Source organism: Scyliorhinus torazame, chromosome 9, assembly GCF_047496885.1.
Source record: "Scyliorhinus torazame isolate Kashiwa2021f chromosome 9, sScyTor2.1, whole genome shotgun sequence".
Taxonomy (NCBI): Eukaryota; Metazoa; Chordata; class Chondrichthyes; order Carcharhiniformes; family Scyliorhinidae; genus Scyliorhinus; species Scyliorhinus torazame.
In genome coordinates, this window is record NC_092715.1 from 244,409,974 (window position 1) to 244,431,813 (window position 21,840).

At 43.0% G+C, this 21,840-nt stretch overlaps 1 protein-coding gene across 2 annotated transcripts in view; it reads right to left on the reverse strand.

Annotated features, from left to right (window-relative positions):
* ric1 (RIC1 homolog, RAB6A GEF complex partner 1) overlaps positions 1–21,840 on the reverse strand; it is a 210,029-nt gene that overhangs the window by 5,364 nt on the left and 182,825 nt on the right. For both annotated transcript variants that reach the window (XM_072517226.1, XM_072517227.1), the window contains 6 exons: positions 18,138–18,296; positions 15,405–15,541; positions 13,312–13,601; positions 10,121–10,309; positions 3,205–3,382; positions 478–666 (listed from right to left, as the gene is read on the reverse strand). In XM_072517226.1, the coding sequence (XP_072373327.1) occupies positions 478–666; positions 3,205–3,382; positions 10,121–10,309; positions 13,312–13,601; positions 15,405–15,541; positions 18,138–18,296 (1,142 nt within the window). The remainder of the gene's footprint in view (positions 1–477; positions 667–3,204; positions 3,383–10,120; positions 10,310–13,311; positions 13,602–15,404; positions 15,542–18,137; positions 18,297–21,840) is intronic.

The following is a 21,840-nucleotide window of genomic DNA, read 5'->3' on the forward strand; positions in this document are numbered from 1 at the left end:
CCTGTTCAGAGGGAAAACTGAATGACATATTGAGCCTAGTCAGTGAATACCTGAGCAAAACATCTTGGATACTACTCATAACCTCAACTGGAGGATTGGCAGTAGTGAGAGAATAACCATTAGTGCCAATGGGAAAATCAGCTAGGATGTCCAACTTCTAACTGAGATGCAGCCATAACTCCAAGCCACTCACCATCCCGACTTGGAAATATATCGCAGTTTCCTCACTGTCACTGGGTCAAAATTCTGGAGATTCCTCCCCACCAGCACTGTGGGTGTACCTGCATCACATGGACTGCAGCGGTTCAAGGCGGCAGCTCATCACCACCTTCTCAAGGCCAACAATTTGACTTAATCAAAAAATTAACTCTGGTGTACTAAAGTAAAACTAATATAAGCAAAAGCACATTTGAAGCTACCTCATCCTGAAATGCAGCTATGAACTGGTCGTGCTGAATCTTACAATACTTCACTTACCAGTCTGCAGAAGCCCATCCATCCACAGCTAGCATCCCGTCTTTTATACCCTGCAAAATATCCATGGGAATCTCGGAGTGTTGGATTGAACTGATTATCTGGCTTATCACTGCAGAATCTCGGAGAATAAGTGCTATAATTATACACCATTCCAAACAGCCTGCTTCCATAAAAATGTGCATCAGATACCTGAAGGAACAGAACAATCCAGTCACAGTGCTGACACAGGTAGCTGCAGAAAGCTATCCCCCAAACCCCAGGATTTCCATCACTTTCAAACAACCTTCAATGAAACCAATTATTCTAGAATACATACTTAAAATATTGCTGAAAATGCATTCTTTAAGACAAAATTCTATCATTAAAAAATATTAAATAACAGTTATTCCCAGAGCTTCCAAAGTAGTTTTATTCTTCCTTTTATGGCCCTCCTTGCACTACTCACTGCCTGATGGTCAAGCTGGGATCCACTCCCGATACTCTGCTAGGTCATTCTTGATTTAGCTCAGAAAACAGTGTGGCATTCTTCAACATTAATTTATCATTTTTCCCATGCAAAAATGATTTTTTATAGACCAGACAACCTTGACACAGATCATGTTTTTGAGGGGCTACTTTTCAACTTATGCGCATCCGCCCGGAACACTTAACTTTGCTTTCAAAAGAATGGGGTAAGGTGCGCCCACACCAGCTGTTTATTCCATCTGTGCCTCTCTCTCTCTCTCTCCATTTTAATTACCCCTGGAGAAGACGTGTCAACATCAGCGGCCACTGTGGTTTCAATGTTACATACGAGTAGGGAAGGCAAGGGAAGGGCCATGCCCTTAGAAAATGTCACATTGATGGGCAGCACGATGGTTAGCACTGCTGACGAACGCCAGGTAAAATTCCAACCTTGCGTGACTGCCCGTGTGGAACTTGTACATTCTCCTCGTGTCTGCGTGGGTTTCCTCCGGGTGCTCCGCTTTTCTCCCACAGTCAAAAGATGTGCAGGGCAGGTGGGTTGGCCATGATCAGTGAGTGGGGTTACAGGAAGGGTGCATAAGTAGGGTGCTCTTTTGGAGGGCTGGTGCTGACTCAATGGACCAAATGGCCCCTTCTGCACTGTAGGGGTCCTTTGATAGCCCTCAGCCATTGATGCAGGGGTCAGCATTCACAAGGGCTCAATAGGTAAGGCCTAAAAAGCCTCCCCTCCTAGGAAGGCCGATGGATTTGGATACCTGGTTTGGCTCTCCATTCATTTCATAGTCACTTTTGAAGTTGGTCCCTGTATCTTGTTTCCACAAGTGCTGTTTAATTCTCTTCTCTGTCAGTTTCACCCCCGAAAAAATTGATCAGCACTCTTCTTATCTTAATTAGGAAGTAGGAACTGGAGGAAATACAGCGAGTATAGCTTTCTAATGAACAAATTGGGTTTCTGATGTGATTATAGGGATTATATCTTAATTGAATTTTTGGGGCTCTGAAAATCTAGGCTTGGCTTTTACAGGAGTATATCTGGTATTTTACATACAGATAGATGCTGGAGTCTTTACAACAAAGAACAAAGAACAAAGAAATGTACAGCACAGGAACAGGCCCTTCGGCCCTCCAAGCCCGTGCCGACCATACTGCCCGACTAAACTACAATCTTCTACACTTCCTGGGTCCGTATCCTTCTATTCCCATCCTATTCATATATTTGTCAAGATGCCCCTTAAATGTCCCTATCGTCCCTGCCTCCACTACCTCCTCCGGTAGTGAGTTCCAGGCACCCACTACCCTCTGCGTAAAAAACTTGCCTCGTACATCTACTCTAAACTTTGCCCCTCTCACCTTAAACCTATGCCCCCTAGTAATTGACCCCTCTACCCTGGGGAAAAGCCTCTGACTATCCACTCTGTCTATGCCCCTCATAATTTTGTATACCTCTATCAGGTCGCCCCTCAACCTCCTTCGTTCCAGTGAGAACAAACCGAGTTTATTCAATCGCTCCTCATAGCTTATGCCCTCCATACCAGGCAACATTCTGGTAAATCTCTTCTGCACCCTCTCTAAAGCCTCCACATCCTTCTGGTAGTGTGGCGACCAGAATTGAACACTATACTCCAAGTGTGGCCTAACTAAGGTTCTATACAGCTGCAACATGACTTGCCAATTCTTATACTCAATGCCCCGGCCAATGAAGGCAAGCATGCCGTATGCCTTCTTGACTACCTTCTCCACCTGTGTAGCCCCTTTCAGTGATCTGTGGACCTGTACTCCTAGATCTCTTTGACTTTCAATACTCTTGAGGGTTCTACCATTCACTGTATATTCCCTACCTGCATTAGCCCTTCCAAAATGCATTACCTCACATTTGTCCAGGTTAAACTCCATCTGCCATCTCTCCGCCCAAGTCTCCAGACAATCTAAATCCTGCTGTATCCTCAGACAGTCCTCATCGCTATCCGCAATTCCACCAACCTTTGTGTCGTCTGCAAACTTACTAATCAGACCAGTTACATTTTCCTCCAAATCATTTATATATACTATTACCTGTAATACTCTCCTTGAATCCTGATGGGGGGCAAATCAGGACCCTGGCATATGAGGAATTTAAAACCTCAATTACATTTTGTGATGGCAGAGTCTGACAAAAGTACAGCCTTGCATCTCGGTTACCTGCTTTCACGTGGAGTTTGGGAAATAATTTTGCAGTTGATGGATTTGGACTTATAAAGAAAATTCTGTCAGCAAATGACTTACCTTAACTGAACCTGCGACTTGCGAGGACCTTTATTGGCCAGTTCCATTGATATATATTCTAGTTCAGACTGTGTAAGACTGAGTGTGGAGAAACCTTCATCGACCATAGTCCAGTCACCATCCACCATAGAACTGGTTTCAGTGAGATCAGTAGCTGACCCAATACTGCATTCATCACCTAAACATAAAAATGATATCATTTAACAGAGCATCAAGGAAGTTTGAAGACTTACAAAATTTGAGATTATTTCTTACATTTGCAGAATTGCAAATGCTAATAAGTACAGTTAAGAAAACAGAAATATAAAACTCTCTTGTTCCCGTCAGTGCACAGGTACAGCACACAAGATCTACTCTTAACCAAATCACAGACTAGGTCATGGGCAAAGAGGTCTTTCTGTACAACGGGTACCCAGAAGCTACGGCCCAATACAAATTTGAAATATGTGCAAACGACTTTAAGGTTCCATGAACACCACAGATAAGACTCCTATGATGAAGTACAATTATTTGAGATCAGCCACAAAAAGGCAATGATATTTAAATTCAACACCACGTTGTCTAAAATTAAAACGTTCCACAAATTTCCCCCCAAAATACATCAGTCGTGGTTGCTGTACTTGCGAAAAAATGGACAGTTCTTTTTTTTTTCTAATAAATTTAGAGTACCCAATTATTTTTTCCAATTAAGGGGCAATTTAGCGTGGCCAATCCACCTATCCTGCACATCTTTTGGGTTGTGGGGACGAAATCCACACAGACACGGGGAGAATGTGCAAACTCCACACGGACAGTGACCCAGGGTGGGGATTCGAACCTGGATCCTCAGCGCCGTAGGCAAAATGCTAACCACTGCCACCGTGCTGCCCAAAATGGACAGTTCTTGACAGCTATAAAAGACACACCTCTTTAGTGGAAACCTGCAGTCTGTCTTTAGTGTCAGATGGATGCTTTGTAAGAGTAAAATAAAAAGAACAGCGACAAAAGGAGAATATGAGGAAGGTGATCACAAATGTGATCAAAGAGGTGTGTTTGACAGAAGTTGGAAGGGATTTCTAGAGAGTAGCAGTGAGCCAGAGCCGGGGTGGGGAGTGGAGTTTAGCTGAAGAGGAAGAATAGGCACCAAGTTAGAGCTTAAAGGAGACAGGAAGAGACAAGGCAACGGAGAAACATTTTAAGTATGGCAGTCTTAGAACTTCCAGGTGCCAATACAGCTTAGCAAGGACGGGGGTGATGGGTGAGCAGGGTTCAATATGTGCTAAGATGAAGGTTTCACAATGAACATAAATTCTCGGATTGGAGGATGGATGGTCAACCCAAAGAGCACCGCAGTAACCAAGTGTGGAGATTAATCATGTCACTGCTCACGATGTTTAATCACAACATTGGCATAGCCAAGGGAAATGAAGAGATCTCCTCACACAAGAAATCATGTACCTGAACATACCTGTATAAATTAGACTCGAGAGTTGGAAAACCGACCAACGTACCCTCCACAAACAGGTCCCAAAATCTCTCCAGCCCCTCGTTCTCTCATATCCTGAACTTCAAGTCTAAACCCGTTGGTGCAAAGAGATGATTCCTACAAATAGGGTTACCTGCAACATGGAGCCAAACTTAAAATGTTGTCTAAACTGTCTCCAAATCCGCACAGTGGACACCACTACCAGACCAGAGGTAAATTTTGCAAGAAGCCAAGGTCTCCAAGCTAAAACCACTACAAGAGCTCGCCTCCATCTGTCCCCATTTGAAATTTGGTCTTTGAGCGACCCCAGTACTTTCTCAATATTAGCTACCCAGTAATAAAATAACAAATTAGATAAAGCCAAGCCACCTGATTATCTCTCTAAGAAACCTCAGGGTCTTTCTTGCCCATCCAAATGAAGGAAGCTATTATCTTGTTGACTCTGGCAAAGAACGATTTGGGGAGTAAAGTGGGGAGACACTATAAAAGAAATAAAAATCTCAGAAGGACATTGATTTTAACCGTCTGAACCCTGCCCACCAAGGACAGGGAGAGGTTATCCCACTTCCACAAGTTAGCTCTAACCCCATTAACCAGGCTGGCATAATTAAGCGATGCCCTGTCATGGGCCACTCGGGATTCCCAGATAACGAAAGCTAGGTCTGACCAGGCAAAAAGGCAACATCCCCAGATAGGCTCCCTGTAATATAAAGATGATCATCTGCATACAAGGAGATCCTATGCTCCCTCCCCACTCTAGCCCCCTCCACGCAGTTGAAGGTCTTGATGCAATGGCCAATGATTCAATTTCCAAAGCAAACAGAAGCGGAGACAATGGACAACCCTGCCTTGTATTCCTATTTAACTGAAAGTAACATGAGCGCAAGACATTCGTATAAACACTAGCAGTGGGAGCCCTCTAAAACAAGCAAATCCAAGATACAAACTGTGGCTCAAAACCAAACCGCCATGGATCTGCTCCCTCATCTGCTCTATAATACATTTGGAACCCTTCATGGAATCAGACTGAGACTGGTCCACTCGAGGGTATATTACAAATTAATCATCTTTATTAGTGTCACAAGTAGGCTTACATTAACACTGCAATAAAGTTACTGTGAAAATCCCCTAGTCGCCACACTCCGGCGCCTGTTCGGGTACACAGAGAATTCAGAATGTCCAATTCACCTAACAGCACGTCTTTCGGGGCTTGCGGGAGGAAACCCACGCAGACATGGGGAGAACGTGCAGACTCTGCACAGACAGTGACCCAAGCCGGGAATCAAACCTGGGACCCTGTCGCTGTGAAGCTACAGTGCTAACCACTGTGCTACCATGTTTAAGTCCCCTCTCCCCAAAATTAGCTGGTGTCAATCCTAATCAGCATTAGAAGACAGTAACTTGAGGCAACAGGTGAGGGAATTCCCGCAGCTCCCGACGCAGGAGGTGCAGGACAGAGTGATCTCAAAGACATGGGTGGGGGACGGTAAGGTATCAGATATATATAGGGAAATGAGGGACGAGGGGGAGATTATGGTAGATGAGCTGAAAGGGAAATGGGAAGAGGAGCTGGGGGAGGAGATTGAGGAGGGGCTGTGGGCTGATGCCCTAAGTAGGGTAAACTCATCGTCCTCGTGTGCCAGGCTAAGCCTGATACAATTTAAGGTGTTACACAGGGCGGATATGACTGGAGCACGGCTCAGTAAATTTTTTGGAGTAGAGGATAGGTGTGCGAGATGCTTGAGAAGCCCAGCGAATCACACCCACATGTTCTGGTCATGTCCGGCACTACAGGGGTTTTGGGTGGGGGTGACAAAGGTGCTTTCGAAGGTGGTGGGGGTCCAGGTCGAACCAAGCTGGGGGTTGGCTATATTCGGGGTTGCAGAGGAGCCGGGAGTGCAGGAGGCGAAAGAGGCTGATGGTTTGGCCTTTGCGTCCCTAGTAGCCCGGCGCAGGATACTGTTGATGTGGAAGGAAGCCAAGCCCCCGGGTGTGGAGACCTGGATAAATGACATGGCAGGGTTTATAAAGTTGGAACGGATTAAGTTCGTCCTAAGGGGATCGGCTCAAGGGTTCACCAGGCGCTGGCAACAGTTTGTCGAATACCTCACAGAAAGATAGAGGGAATGGAAAAGAAGAAGACAGCAGCAGCAACCCGGGGGGTTTGGGGGGGGGGGGGGGGGGGGAGGGGAGGGGAGGAACCAGAAGGACTCTCAGGGATGTTAGTGTACATGTATAATATGTATAGGTTGTTGTTATAGGTAATTGTATATTGGACTGTTGAATTGTATTTTTGGAGAGTATTTATTTGGGACAAGGCAGTCGCCATTTAGTTTTGTTTTTTAATTTTGATGTTGTTTATATATTATTTATTTCTTGCTTAAAACTGGCCATTGTTATTTATATTGTTATATTACTGTGTAAAGGATACACAATGTACTGTCATGGTTGGCCAAAAATTTTGAATAAAATATATTTATTAAAAAAAAAGAAGACAGTAACTTGTTAATAAAGGCCATACCATCCCAATTTGGAGCATTAACTAGGATCATTGAGGTGCCCGCCAAAGACCCACTTATAATCACATGCCTCCCATTCAGCTCCGCCAGGATCTTAGCAGACGAAAAAAGAACACTTTGATTAATCAAAACTGGAGCCTTCTGGGTCCTAATAGTGAAGCCCAAGTGGAATGCCTGTCCCACCTAACGCTTCCGTAAACCTGTCTGGTCCCTGACCCGCAAATGGGCACTCAAACTCTTCAGATGAGTAAATATCCTTGACCTTTTTAACTGGGCTGTTCAACACTCTTACATTCCATGATACCAACCGAAAATTGAGGGTCTTCCACACCCCAACCCCCTCCCACGTCAGCCATTTCCACCAAGAGAAATAATCCAGCAACTACTTAGAAAGTGCAGGCATCGAGCCAACCCAAGATGCAACCCCCCATCAGGACAAAACAAAGAACAGGCTGTAGTCACTGTCAGCAAACCCTCCCTTCCCCCACTCCCCTCCCAAGTAAACACTCACAACCAAAAGATGAACAAAAACTCCTAACTCCAAACAAAAGAAAACCCCCAAGCTCATTATCTAAAACGAAACTAAAATAACGAGCAGTGGTTACCCTCACCACTTCGCTCCCGTTAGTCAACTTTTCAGGTAGCAGGGTGACCCTCACCCGGGATGAGGACAAATAAATAGCCGTAACAACCAAACCCCCAATCGGAACCAACTTAATAAACAAAGGCAAAACTCCCATCCCTCACAAGAACACAAACTGGTACAAGATTCCCCAACAAGCCCCCATAACCACAGGCCCTCCCCAACCATTGCAAGCCAGGGCTATGGGTGCAAGCAACACTGGCACACAAAGAGACTTTTCTCCTGAGTTGCCAGCAATACTGGCAGACCAACTGTGCATTCCAGTTGACACCTTCCCAAAGCGTGTCAGAAAACTTACCTATGATTCTAACAGATGTTATGGGCCAGGGATTAGAGAACCCCAAAGTGTATCATGGACTTCACCTGACCCACACCTTTTCATAGATTATGGTGTGGGGAACACACGGCCCACTCTACAGGTGTGGTACAGCAGAAATGGAAAAGTATTTTTTAAAGCAAAACAATGTTTATTCTATGAACTCAAGTTAACCTTTTTAAAACATAGTGAACATCTTAGCAACCATCAATTCAAATACAACCTCCAAAAACTACAACACTAAGTAATCCTATCAGCTTTCCTTTTAACATCCATACGACCTTTTATCAGAAGCACATTCGGTTAAAGTCACTGCTGAAAACATTTATAATTCTGAATTCACCAAATGATCAAGAGATAGTCTTTTGATGGCAGAGAGAACAGCAGTACACCTGCTGGTCTGGCTTCAGCTCCAACACTGAAAACAAAACTAAAACACACCCTGCAGCCTGCTCAAAAACAAAAGTAAAAAGCTGACAGACAGCTCAGCTCCACCCACACTCTGACATCACTGATAAACACCTATTTCTTAAAGGTACATTTCCTAAACACCCATTTCTTAAAGGTACTCTCACATGACACAGAATGGAACCAAGTGAGGGCATTGAGCTAGATTGCAAGCAAGAAAAAAATCAGATGCAAAAAATTATTGCTGAATACAAAATGATTAATGCTTTCGGAATAGAAGAAATCAGTGGGCGGAACAAAGGGAACACATCTCAAAGTTCTATGCGGCTCCTAGACCCAGATGTGGTGCACAACAGATAACCAATGAAAACACACCATTGTTCTGAACAAAAGTGTCTAATGATATTTTGAACAGTACGTCTACAATTATAGCGGTCTGTGCACTCCTAGCCAGTTGACTTTTTCTTTAAAGTTGCAGATTAATGAAAGAAAATAGACATCAGTTTCAGTTTATAATAGATAAGTCATTGGGGGGGGAGGGGGGGGGGGGTCAGTGGCATGAATTTGTGTACCACTCCACCCACTCTCCACACATCAGATGTTTTAGTGAAATAGCAATGCTTGTGATGCGACTCTGTAGGGTTGGGGCAAGTCGCATGGAAAAAAGAAAAGTGGGTGTATGGAAGTGGGGTGCGGAGAAAAATCCGAGCAGCCTTTATCAGCAGCCTGGGAGCTTGTGTGGTTTGTAAAGAAGGAAGAGATGGAGATACAGGAAAAACAGAACTTTCACCTCAAAAATATTCTCATAAACTCTGAAACCACTAGTGCCAATAATTCACCGAGCGCCAACGTTGCCAAAAGCACTGCAGAGGAAATAAAGCTATATTCACTTCAATGTTATTTCATTAGAGTACCAAAAAACCCCTTATATTTATATAATCATTGTCTTCCGTTTTGAGAGTTGCAAGGTGCACACTTATCAACAGGTGATGCTGGTCGTATACAACTCCCATGTAACAAGTACATACTTATCATATCATGCAAATTAAAAGTGGAAAATACGTGAACAGTCTGGCAGCACCCGTGGAGTGAGAAAGAGAATTAATATTTCAGGTTCTTACGAAAGGTCTTCAACCTGAAATGTTAGTTGTGTTTCTCTTGCTACAAATCCAACAGTATTGCTGAGCATTTCTATCAAGTTCATATTTATTTCCAAGCTCCACCATCTGCATTGCTTTGCTCCTGAATTAGGCTCATCATAAAGTTCCCTTTGCCACATTGCCTTTTGGACAGCAAAGTAAGCTAATAAACTTAATAGTTCAATTTCTTGCCCGAACCATACTCCAATATTATTCCATGTCCTCTGTGTTGATTTTATTTTTGTCACTGATTCAGTGTACTATGATTTGCTGCAGATTATTTTCTTCTGCTTTCATTAACAAATGACTTTGTGAATTGTAGGTAGGACAATATTAAGTACAAACATATGTTAGGAGGGCTGTGCGTGTGTGCTTTTATGAATATTTAATTGATATTTTTATAATAGTAACTAAACAAATGCTTACCTTTCGAAAGTAAAGGCGACAGAATTGCATCTTGTGTCTGAGGTCCTTGTAATGAGCCAGAATCCATTTGAGTGTGTGCAGTGTTGAGGCTAAGGCAGATATGGCTACCACGAGCATTTATGACTCCACTCTCCAAATCACTGTTTACAAAAGTCTCCGTTGACTGTGATGAAAGAAACTGGTCTCCAACTGCAGAAAAATAAAACAAAAGATGTTAGTAGCATCCATCAGTTAATTTTTATTTTTTTTAAAAATCATTTAAATTACGTTCATCACTAGATCCATTTTTCCTTTACTAACGGTTAAGGACTGTAACCCCAGTGAGATTCACAATTGTTCATTACTCAATGTCACAATGAATAGGCGTGTTTCCTCTAGCAGAGGGGGCACAGATTTACGGTGATTGGTAGAAGGATCAAGGGGAATATGATGAAAAATGCCGGCAGCAACGCGACAATGTGGAAAATTGCTCGGTTAAGTCCAGTGGGAAATAAAGCGCGGCATATACAACCCAGCCAATTGCTACACAATCAACACACACCCAATCATCAGCTAAACGATGGAAGACATCATGACGGTATCATCAAGCGGTACTTGCTCAACAACAACCTGATCACAGATACTCAGTTTGGACTCCTCCAAGGCCGTTCAGCACCCGACCTCAATTCAGCCTTTGTCCAAACATGAATAAAAGAACTGAATTTCATACAAGAGATGAGAGTGGCTGTGACTGTCCTCGATACCAATGGAGCATACGAGTAATACTGGAGTCAATGGGAATCAGGAGGAAAGTTCTGCACTGGTTGGAGTCTTACCTAGCAGAAAGGGCGATGGTTGTGGTTGTTGGAGGTCAATCATCACAGCCCCAGGACATCAGTGCAGGAGTTCTTCAGGGTGGTATCCTCGGTTCAACCATCTTCAAGCTGCTTCATCACTGACCGTCCCTCCATCATAAGATCAGAAGTGGGGATGCTCACTGACGATTGCACCATTTTCAGTACCACTCGCAACTCCTCAGATCCTAAAGCTATCCATGGCTCCATCTATACAGCAAGGCCTGCCGAACAGCTAGGCTTTGGCTGATAAATGGCAGGCGACATTTGTAGTGCATAAGTCCCAGGCACTGGCCCTCTCCAACAAGAGAATCTAACTATCTCCTCTTGGCATTCAATGACATGATCATCGCTGAATGCCGTGCCATCAACATCCTGGGGATTGACCAGAAACAAAACTGGACCAGCCATTTAAATATTGTGGATACAATAGCAGGTCAAAGGCTGGGAGTTCTACAATCAGTAATACACCTCCCAATGCACCTCCAAAGCAATCTATCATCTACTAGGAGTGCAATAGAATTCTCTCCACTTGCCAGGGTGAGTGCAACTGCAACACTGAAGGAACTTGACACTACCCAATAGAAAGGAATCAACTTGATTTGGACGCCATCCGTTACCCGAAATATCCACTCTCTCCACCACTGACACACATTGGGCAGCAATGTGTACCATCCACAAGATGCAGTGAAGCAACTTGCCAAGGCTCCTCTGACAGCACCTTCCAATCAACAACAACAACCATCCAGAAAGAGGAGGGCAGCAGACTACTGTGAACACCACCATCTGCAAGTTTTCTTCCAAGTCACACACCATCCAGACGTGGAACCATATAGTCATTCCTTCACTGTTGCTGGGTCAGAATCTTTGGACTCCCTCCCTAACAGCACTGTTGGTGTACCTACACCAGACGGACTGCAGGAGTAGATCATTTGGCCCCTCGTGCCCACTCTGTCATTTAACTACATCACCTACTTCAAGGCCATGTTCCCGCACTATCCCCATATTCTTTAATGTCTTTCAAATCTATCGATCTCTGTCTTGAATACTCAACGACTGAGCATCAACGGCTAGGAAATTTCAAAGATTCACCACCCTCCGAGTGAAGAAATTCCTCTTCATCTCAGTCTAAATGGCTTTCCCATTATTCTGAGATTGTGTCCCCTGGTTGCACCCCCACCTCCAAGCTCGGGGAAACATCCTTCCGGCATCTACCTTGTCGAGCCATGTAGGCTTCAATTAGATCATTCATTCTTTGAAATAGAGATTACAGGCTCAGTCTCCTCAATCTCTCTTCATAACGCAATGCCATTATCCCAGGAAACAGTCTGATGAACTTCCATTGCACATTCGCTATGGAAAGTATTCCCTAAAACTGTAACACAATATTCCAAGACTCCATACAATTTGCCTTCCTAATTGCTTACTTAATCTGCACTTTAGTTTTCAATGACTCATGACACTTAAGTTTCTTTTGGACATCAACACTTCCCAATCTCACCATTTAATACTCTGCATTTCTAATTTTCCGATCAAAGTTGATAAAACTTCACATTTTTCCACATTATCTTGCATTTGCCAATTTCTTGTCCATTCACTGTCTAAATCACTTTGAAGCCTCTTTGCGCCCTCTTCACAACTCATTCTTATCTAGTTTTGTGTCATCAGCAAACTTGGAAATATTACTTAGCTTCCGCATCCAAATCATTGATATATATTGGGAATAGCTGGGGTCCAAGCACTGATCCTTGCAGTGTCCCACTAGCCACTGCCTGCCAACTTGAGAATGACCCATTTATTTCTACTCAGTTGACCAATTCTCTGGTGCGGAGGTGGTGCAGTTAAGCATTCATAGCCCTGTTAGCACACTGGGCTAAATCGCTGGCTTTTAAAGCAGACCAAGGCAGGCCAGCAGCACGGTTCAATTCCCGTACCAGCCTCCCTGAACAGGTGCCGGAATGTGGCGACTAGGGGCTTTTCACAGTAACTTCATTTGAAGCCTACTTGTGACAATAAGCGATTTTCATTTCATTTTCATTTCATCATCCCAGCAAGAGCATCATGTGAGCAGGCATGAAAAGGAGAATATTGCCAAAGGATGTCAATTCATTTTGCACATGCATAAAAAATAAATAAGGGTTTTCTAAAAGTTATAATTAACTCAAGGTTATGATAAATCACTAATAGATACAAGTGTCATGTCTAACAATTCTGTAGAAACTTTTCATTGGGTGGCTGTGAATGCGATTCTCTATCATTATTACCATTCCAGTGCTTCTATAATATATAATTGTGAAATGCTGCTTCAAGTTGCTAAAATAAAAAAATGCTCAATATCCTTCAAATTTATATTATTACCTGTTTTGTATTTGCCATTTTTGAATGGTGAATTTACTAAACAGCTGGAAGGAGTAACAGGAAATGGCCAAAGAAAGTCATTGTGAAGTCTTTTTAAAGCCTTAACAAAGTCCTCGACTCGTGCCACCCGAGTCCTTTCTTTGTTGAGCCAGCTAATAAGCTCAAAACCCAGTTGTGCGGCAAAGTTGCTGAGATCTTTCAGCCTAATTTCTTCCAGGAGTCTTCGTGCGTGACGCCAAAGCATCTCATCAATGTACATATTTTCATTACTGTCAGCATCTTTACTCCACCTAAAGACAAGGAGACAAAATTATACTCAATTCAAATACTTAAAAAAAATTACTTGTAAAGAATAAAGGGAAGTCTTAAAAAAAGCATCCGTTACTGAACACCAGGTTCGTAGAGTATGCTGGTTTACTAACATGCTCTGACATGGAAGTGGGTGGAAGAAAGTTCACATTTGCAATTCGGCACACAGCAAATTCATGAGCTCTGATGGGTACAAGGGTAACACCAAGCATGAGCTTTATTACATATGTAGGAGGGAGTGAAGGAAGGAAAAGATTGGAGAAGGAATGAGTCAATTTGCACTGCTCCTAAGCACCTAGAGAACTGTGAATGCAGAGGTCTTGGGGCAGGGAGTGGTATATGTTAAGCAGGAGATAATAGTGTGCTTCAGAATGGTTTACACAAAGTTTTGCTAGGCTGCAATAACGTTTAAAGGTAGGTAAATGCAAATTATTTGCAAAATGGGTTTGTACAGTAAATGCCTTCACTGGGGATTAATGGGTGTTTCTCTGGTTTGCAATCAGTAGCTAGTGGTGTCCCTCAGGGATCAGTGTTGGGCCCACAACTGTTCACAATTTACATAGATGATTTGGAGTTGGGGACCAAGGGCAATGTGTCCAAGTTTGCAGACGACATTAAGATGAGTGGTAAAGCAAAAAGTGCAGAGGATACTGGAAGTCTGCATAGGGATTTGGATAGGCTAAGTGGATGGGCTAGGGTCTGGCAGATGGAATGTTGACAAATGTGAGGTTATCCATTTTGGTAGGAATAACAGCAAAAGGGATTATTATTTACATGATAAAATATTAAAACATGCGGCTGTGCAGAGACCTGGGTGGGCTAGTGCATGAGTCGCAAAAAGTTGGTTTACAGGTGATTAAGAAGGCAAATGGAATTTTGTCCTTCATTGCTAGAGGGATGGAGTTTAAGACTAGGGAGGTTATGCTGCAATTGTATAAGGTGTTAGTGAGGCCACACCTGGAGTATTGTGTTCAGTTTTGGTCTCCTTACTTGAGAAAGGACGTACTGGCACTGTAGGGTGTGCAGAGGAGATTCACTAGGTTAATCCCAGAGCTGAAGGGGTTGGATTACGAGGAGAGGTTGAGTAGACTGGGACTGTACTCATTGGAATTTAGAAGGATGAGGGGGGAATCATATAGAAACATGAAATTATGAAGGGAATGGATAGGATAAATGCGGGCAGGTTGTTTCCACTGGCGGGTGAAAGCAGAACTAGGGGGCCTAGCCTCAAAATAAGGGGAAGTAGATTTAGGACTGAGTTTAGGAGGAACCTCTTCACCCAAAGGGTTGTGAATCTATGGAATTCCTTGCCCAGTGAAGCAGTAGAGGCTCCTTCATTAAATGTTTTTAAGATAAAGATAGATCGTTTTTTGAAGAATAAAGGGATTAAGGGTTATGGTGTTCGGGCCGGAAAGTGGAGCTGAGTCCACAAAAGATCAGCCATGATCTCATTGAATGGTGGAGCAGGCTCGAGGGGTCAGATGGCCTACTCCTGCTTCTAGTTCTTATGTTCTAATAAGAATTTTAAAGGTTTTTGAGACTTCTGAAAACATTTAGTAAGATTTCTCTTGAATGCATCATGAAAAAAACTTTTTGCTAATTTGCCAACATTTCTGGATTGTGCAATTTTCCGCTACTTTGCAACAATTTTGATGAATTTGTCACTTGTTTGTATTTTGTAAGTCAATACAACCCATTAGTTTAATAAAGCAAACAACCAGCAATGATTTATGGCGTACAGTTTAGAGCGAGACTCCAGTTAGAAAATTAAACAACATGATTACCTCTTGGCTGAGGGCCCTGAAGGCATGCTTAGTGTCTTTTGCAGGTTAGATTTACCACCATTGGGACCTTCTGCTGACTGTGAAAAACTGATGCTCCTATGTTTGAAAAACTCAAAGCCTCCAGATGAGCTGGGTTCCTGTAATAACATTAAAAGGCACAATGCTTCAATCTCGAAAATATATACACAGCACACTGTCTTACCTTTTATAGTGGCACCTATCACCATGGGAAACAAGTGGAAATAGACTTTATCAGGTGTTGCACCGAGAAGGACCCCAAAACCAATTTTTCACTCCAGTTGCTGGAAATTAGGATTTCGGAGTTAAGGTAAAGTTGTCATTAAGTACTGTGTAACAGCACTGAAGCGTGAAGCAAAAAAACAGCCCAGTTACTACCATTCCATCGGCATGCTGAAGTGTTTGAACTGCTAATTCTTTCAAGTAACTCAAATAAACAGTTAAATACCCGACAATTTGCAGTCCATTATAAATACTACAGGATTTGAAAATATCTTAATGTTTAATTCTGATTGTGTTTGCAGTGCTAACTAAAATGTATCAAATGCAATCGGAGGATCAGATACAATCAGTTTCTCGTTTCCACCATCCATGTCTCCAACATGTTAGTGTAGTTGAGAGCATTACGATTCTGGACCAGACCCCATCAGTTGGTAGGATACCGGACAGAAACCCTAATATTTAATTTAATTTGTATAACTGTGAAGAAAGGATTCTTCGTTCCAGGTGTGACTCAGTGCACAATTAGGGATATGGTATATTAAGACAAATTTTATGTAACTTTATCTTTGAGAAAATAGTTTATAATTACCAGGTAAACAATGCCTAACAATGAAATGAAGCACTAATTTCTACCTGCTATCTTTATCTCCACTCAAGCAAAATCCATCTCAGGTCCAAATTCACTTTTAAATAGTTAGCAGAACCCAGGAATACTTGTAGTAAAGCGATATCTTAAATACACTGCTTCGAGAGAGAGATCCTTCAAGAATCAGCTTGCAGATTCTTGCCTGTGTCAAACTACGATTTAACCTTCTAGCCTTTTCAGAAACTGCTATTCTGTTCACAGGCGAAATCGTTTAACTAAACTGCTTTGAGAGAAATTGCTGATCTGTCCACATCCCAATCTTTAATTGAACTCAATACCGAAACTCAACACCGGACTGCTTTAGTCCCTGGCTCTTCCCAATAACTACATCATCATATTAAAGCTGAACACAATGGGCTGGATTCTCCAAAAATGCGGCCATGTCCCACGCTGGCGTAAAAACATTGCATTACACTCCAGACTTTCCTAAAAAAACATACAGACCAATTCACCTACCTGCAGGGGGCTGGCAGGTACCCGTCGTGATTCCCTTGGCTGCGGATACGGACCCCCGAACGTGATGGCAGACCTGGACCAACAAACAAGGTCCCAACGATCTGCCTCGTGCTGCTCCATCTATCCCGCCCAAACGCCACCCCGGTCGCCCATAAGGGCCCCCTCCGGTGTTTGATCACCCCGTCCCCCACCAGGGCGGCCGCGGGCCGAGTCCGCAGCTGCCGCGCGCGAGTCCCAACTGGCCAGATGTGGTTAGAATCACACCATCGGGAATTCGGCCGGTCGGGACCGGAGTATAGCTGGGAGAGCCTCTGCCAATGGCTCCCCAGCCGCGCCGCGTAATTCGCGCGCAAGCGATTCTGCGGGAACTGGAGAATTGCGGGAGCTGTGCCGGGCCTGATTCTTACGTAAACTTTGATTCTCTGCCCCCGAGCCAAACGAGATTTCGGCGGTGGGCTGCGGAGAATCCAACCCAATGTCTCTGATTATCTACTTCCCAGGGAACCTTCTTCATATAAACAAAATTCCATTGGCCCAACTTTTATGATGCTTTAATTGCACCTCTGTAGCTAAAGTGTTTGCTGGTCTTGTAAACCAGGATGTTTAAAAAGCATTACTGCAGCAATCACATACTAACCCGGACTTTTAACCCTTATGCACCAAATATATATAATACAATATATTTCTGAAATTCCTACATTCATCACTTAAGAGCAGTTCTACTGTATGTTAGACTTTGGCTTCACCAGTGCAATGCAAAAGCAAGGAGTTTTATTTCTCAATACTAAATGCAATCCATATTTTTCCATGGTTTAGACGGTCGGAAACGAGTTGGGTTTCAAGAAGCTCAAGATGGCAGAGTGTGAAGGTTGAAGTTTATCTACATAAGTGGTGCTCTTCACTGTGAACCAGCCCAGAAAAAACAATACTCCACTACTCATATAATGAATGTGTAAAAGTTAAATACTCTGGATGGCTGGCAGTAAGAAGTGATAATTAGCCAGGTTAAAGTTACATTGTCATACACAAGAACAAGCTGGAGGAATTTGTTTGCTATGCCTGCAATTGAATTACCGCCAGAGACTGCGATAAACTTAGAACAATTGATGGTAGCTGTGGCTTTTGAGTATCAAGTTAGCCTCAAGCAGTATAGGACCTCAGGCTGGAAAGGCTACACAAACCACATTTTTTCATCTTCCATCTTTGCAATCAGAAGCTGTTGCAAAGTTTACTACACTCACATGACCTACCGATTACAACTGCTGTGATGACAGAACAATATGTAGTGATGTATGAACAGTTTAGTTGGTAACATTATGGGATTATAACCACCACATATTATAACAAATTGTTTTGATGTTCACTGGAAGATGAGTCATTTTCCCAGGTACCTGAGTGGTAGGAGTTGGTGGAGGAGTCTCTAATTCCCCGGCACCAATGGCTTTTAAGAAACGAATCATATGACGACAAAGGTCCCACTTTCCTTGTTCCAGGGCTGTGCTGAAAAGCAGTGTGGCGTGCTGCCTGCTAACTGCAGGAACCTCCATGTTCTACCAGAAGAAAAACAGTTGTAAGAAAATGCAATCAAATTCAATTTTCTAGTAGATTTCACTCCATTTTGTTATCCACCTTTATCAAATTTGATCAATACGAGGCCATCAATTTGTGACTGAACATTACATATTCAGGTAACCAGATTTCCATAACAAGTCTCTATTTTGGCTAGACATCTTGCATGCATTGAAACAAAGGCATAAAGAGGTCTTGCTTATTGCTTGATGATTCAGAGTGCTGCGAGAACAGTGCAAGATCTGACAGCATAACTGGGATATAGCATGGAGGGTATGCAAGTGGGGTGGTGATGGGCAGGAGAAAGAGAGAAAACGCAAGAGTGTAGAGTGCACTGCAAGAACGGTGGGATGTCTGACAGCACACAAAGTGGGGTTAAACCAGCGGTAGAGAGAGAAAAAAAATCAAAAAAATAATGTCATTGCAAAAATGAAGCAGCATCACTGGACAGCGGGAAGGTGGCTGTTTGCCTAGTGTTAAGGATTCTTTTTGCTCTGAACTTGGGCGGTGGTTTAAACTAAGTCTGGAAAACGGTCAAGTATTACAATGTAGTTACAGCATAACTCGTTAAACTTAATAAAAATCTTAATTAATTTGATAAATAAGACTAGTCTAAGGATATGACAAAACAGGTTTGTGTGTGGACTGCGGAACGTGGAAGTTTACAGAAGGCGCTGTCCTCAAATTGCCACCTTAGGCGAGGTTTCGGGGATAGGGCGGTGTAGTGGACCTGGGTAGGGTGCTCTTCCAGAGGGTCAGTGAACACTCAATGGGCTGAATGGCCTCTTTCTGCACTGTAGGGATTCTATGGAAGACCAAACAATTAGGAATGCAAAGAGGAACTATGAAATTAAATTGTCAAAAAATATCAAAAACAGTAAGATATTTTACAACATAATCAATCAAAAAAAAAACAGGCTGCGATGGGAGAGGATAATAAGCACAACAAACGATAGAGTGATTGCAGAAATATTAATTATTTTGCACTGAAATTTACCAGGGAGATAAACAGGTGGACATGACATTGAAATGATGAGATGAGCAAGGAAATTTGTACATTTAAAATAAAAATGGGGTGTATCGAGTAAACAAAACAAACTCAAGGAGGATAAAATCCCTGTTCCGGATGAAATGAATCCAAGTATTAAAAAAATATCTATGGGAGAGTTTATTTAATATTGTTAGAAAAAAATGTAGTGCCAGAGGATTAGTGGATAAATTTCTGTATTTAAAACATGTCTGGGGGAGGGTGCCTCATGTAAAAACTGGTGTAAATAAGACACAAACTTGTTTGGAAATACCAGATACACATGAGCTGTTTTTAAACTGGAAAACAGCCAAAAAAAACATGTCCAGGGAATTCTAGACCAGTCAACTTAACATCGATGGCAGGAACAATACGGGAATCTCGACTAAAGGAGAGAATAGAAGAACATCTTGCAATGAGAAATAGAATAATGAACAGTTAGGATGGATTACAAAAGTGGAAACCTTGCTTGACCAACTTTTTTGGGGGAAGTATGGAAACAATAATGGTAATGGAGGGGATGTAATTTATCTGGGTTTTCAAAAAGCCTTTGCGATGTTGATCCATAATAGACTAATGAATAAGGTCAATAGACAATGAATAAGGTCAGAGAATACAGTTAGGAACAAGTGGTATAATGGTTAGCGATCTGGCTTTAAGACAGAAAGCAGACAGTGGGAGTCAAGGGCAGTTATTCAGAGTGGCAGAAGGTGGAAGCGGTGTTCGATCACAAGACATAGGAGCAGAATTAGGCCACTCGGCCCATCGAGTCTGCTCCGCCATTCAATCATGGCTGATATTTTCGCAACCCCATTCTCCTGCCTTCTCCCCATAACCCCTGATCCCCTTATTCAAAAACCTATCTATCTCTGTCTTAAAGACACTCAGTGATTTGGCCTCTACAGCCTTCTGCGGCAAAGAGTTCCACAGATTCAGCACACTCTGGCTGCAGAAATTCATCCTCATCTCTGTTTTAAAGATGGTGACCTCTGGTTTTAGTTTTTCCTACAAGTAGAAACATCCTCTCCACGTCCACTTTATCCAGGCCTCGCAGTGTCCTGTAAGTTTCAATAAGATTCCCCCTCATCCTTCTAAACTCCAACGAGTACAGATTCAGAGTCCTCAAACGTTCCTCATACAACAAGTTCTTCATTCCAGGGATCATTCTTATGAACCTCCTCTGGACCCTTTCCAAGGCCAGCACATCCTTCCTTAAAAACAGGGCCCAAAACTGCTCACAATACTCCAAATGGGGTCTGACCAGAGCCTTATACAGCCTCAGAAGTACATCCCTGGTCTTGTATTCTAGCCCTCTTGACATGAATGCTAACATACGACCATAGTGGGCCGGATCTCGAATAACGATGAGTCCGAATACAGGAGGGAGATAGAGAACCTAGTGGAGTGGTGTAGCGACAACAATCTCTCCCTCAATGCCAGCAAAACTAAAGAGCTGGTAATTGACTTCAGGAAGCAAAGTACTGTACACACACCTGTCAGCATCAACGGGGCCGAGGTGGAGATGGTTAGCAGTTTCAAATTCCTAGGGGTGCACATCTCCAAAAATCTGTCCTGGTCCACCCACGTTGACGCTACCACCAAGAAAGCACAACAGCGCCTATACTTCCTCAGGAAACTAAGGAAATTCGGCATGTCCACATTAACCAGTACCAACGTTTACAGATGCACCATAGAAAGCATCCTATCGGGCTGCATCACAGCCTGGTATGGCAACTGCTCGGCCCAGGACCGCAAGGAACTTCAGAGAGTCGTGAACACCGCCCAGTCCATCACACGAACCTGCCTCCCATCCATTGACTCCATCTACACCTCCCGCTGCCTGAGGAAAGCGGGCAGCATAATCAAAGATCCCTCCCACCCGGCGTACTCACTCTTCCAACTTCTTCCATCGGGCAGGAGATACAGAAGTTTGAGAACACGCACGAACAGACTCAAAAACAGCTTCTTCCCCACTGTCACCAGACTCCTAAATAACCCTCTTATGGACTGACCTCATTAACACTACACCCTGTATGCTTCATCCGATGCCAGTGCTTATGTAGTTACATTGTACATGTTGTGTTGCCCTATTATGTATTTTCTTTTATTCCCTTTTCTTCTCATGTACTTAATGATCTGTTGAGCTGCTCGCAGAAAAATACTTTTCCACTGTACCTCGGTACACGTGACAATAAACAAATCCAATCCAATCCATTGCATTTGCCTTCTTAACTGCCGACTGAACCTGCACGTTAACCTTAAGAGAATCGTGAACAAGGATTCCCAAGTCCCTTTGTGCTTCTGATTTCCTAAGCATTTCCCCATTTAGAAAATAGTTTATGCCTAAATTCCTCCTTCCAAAGTGCATAACCTCACACTTTTCCATATTGTGTTTCATTTGCCACTTTATTTCCCACTCTCCTAGCTTGTCCAAATCCTTCTGCAGCCCCCTTGCTTCTTCAATACTACCTGTCCCTCTACAGATCTTTGTATCATCT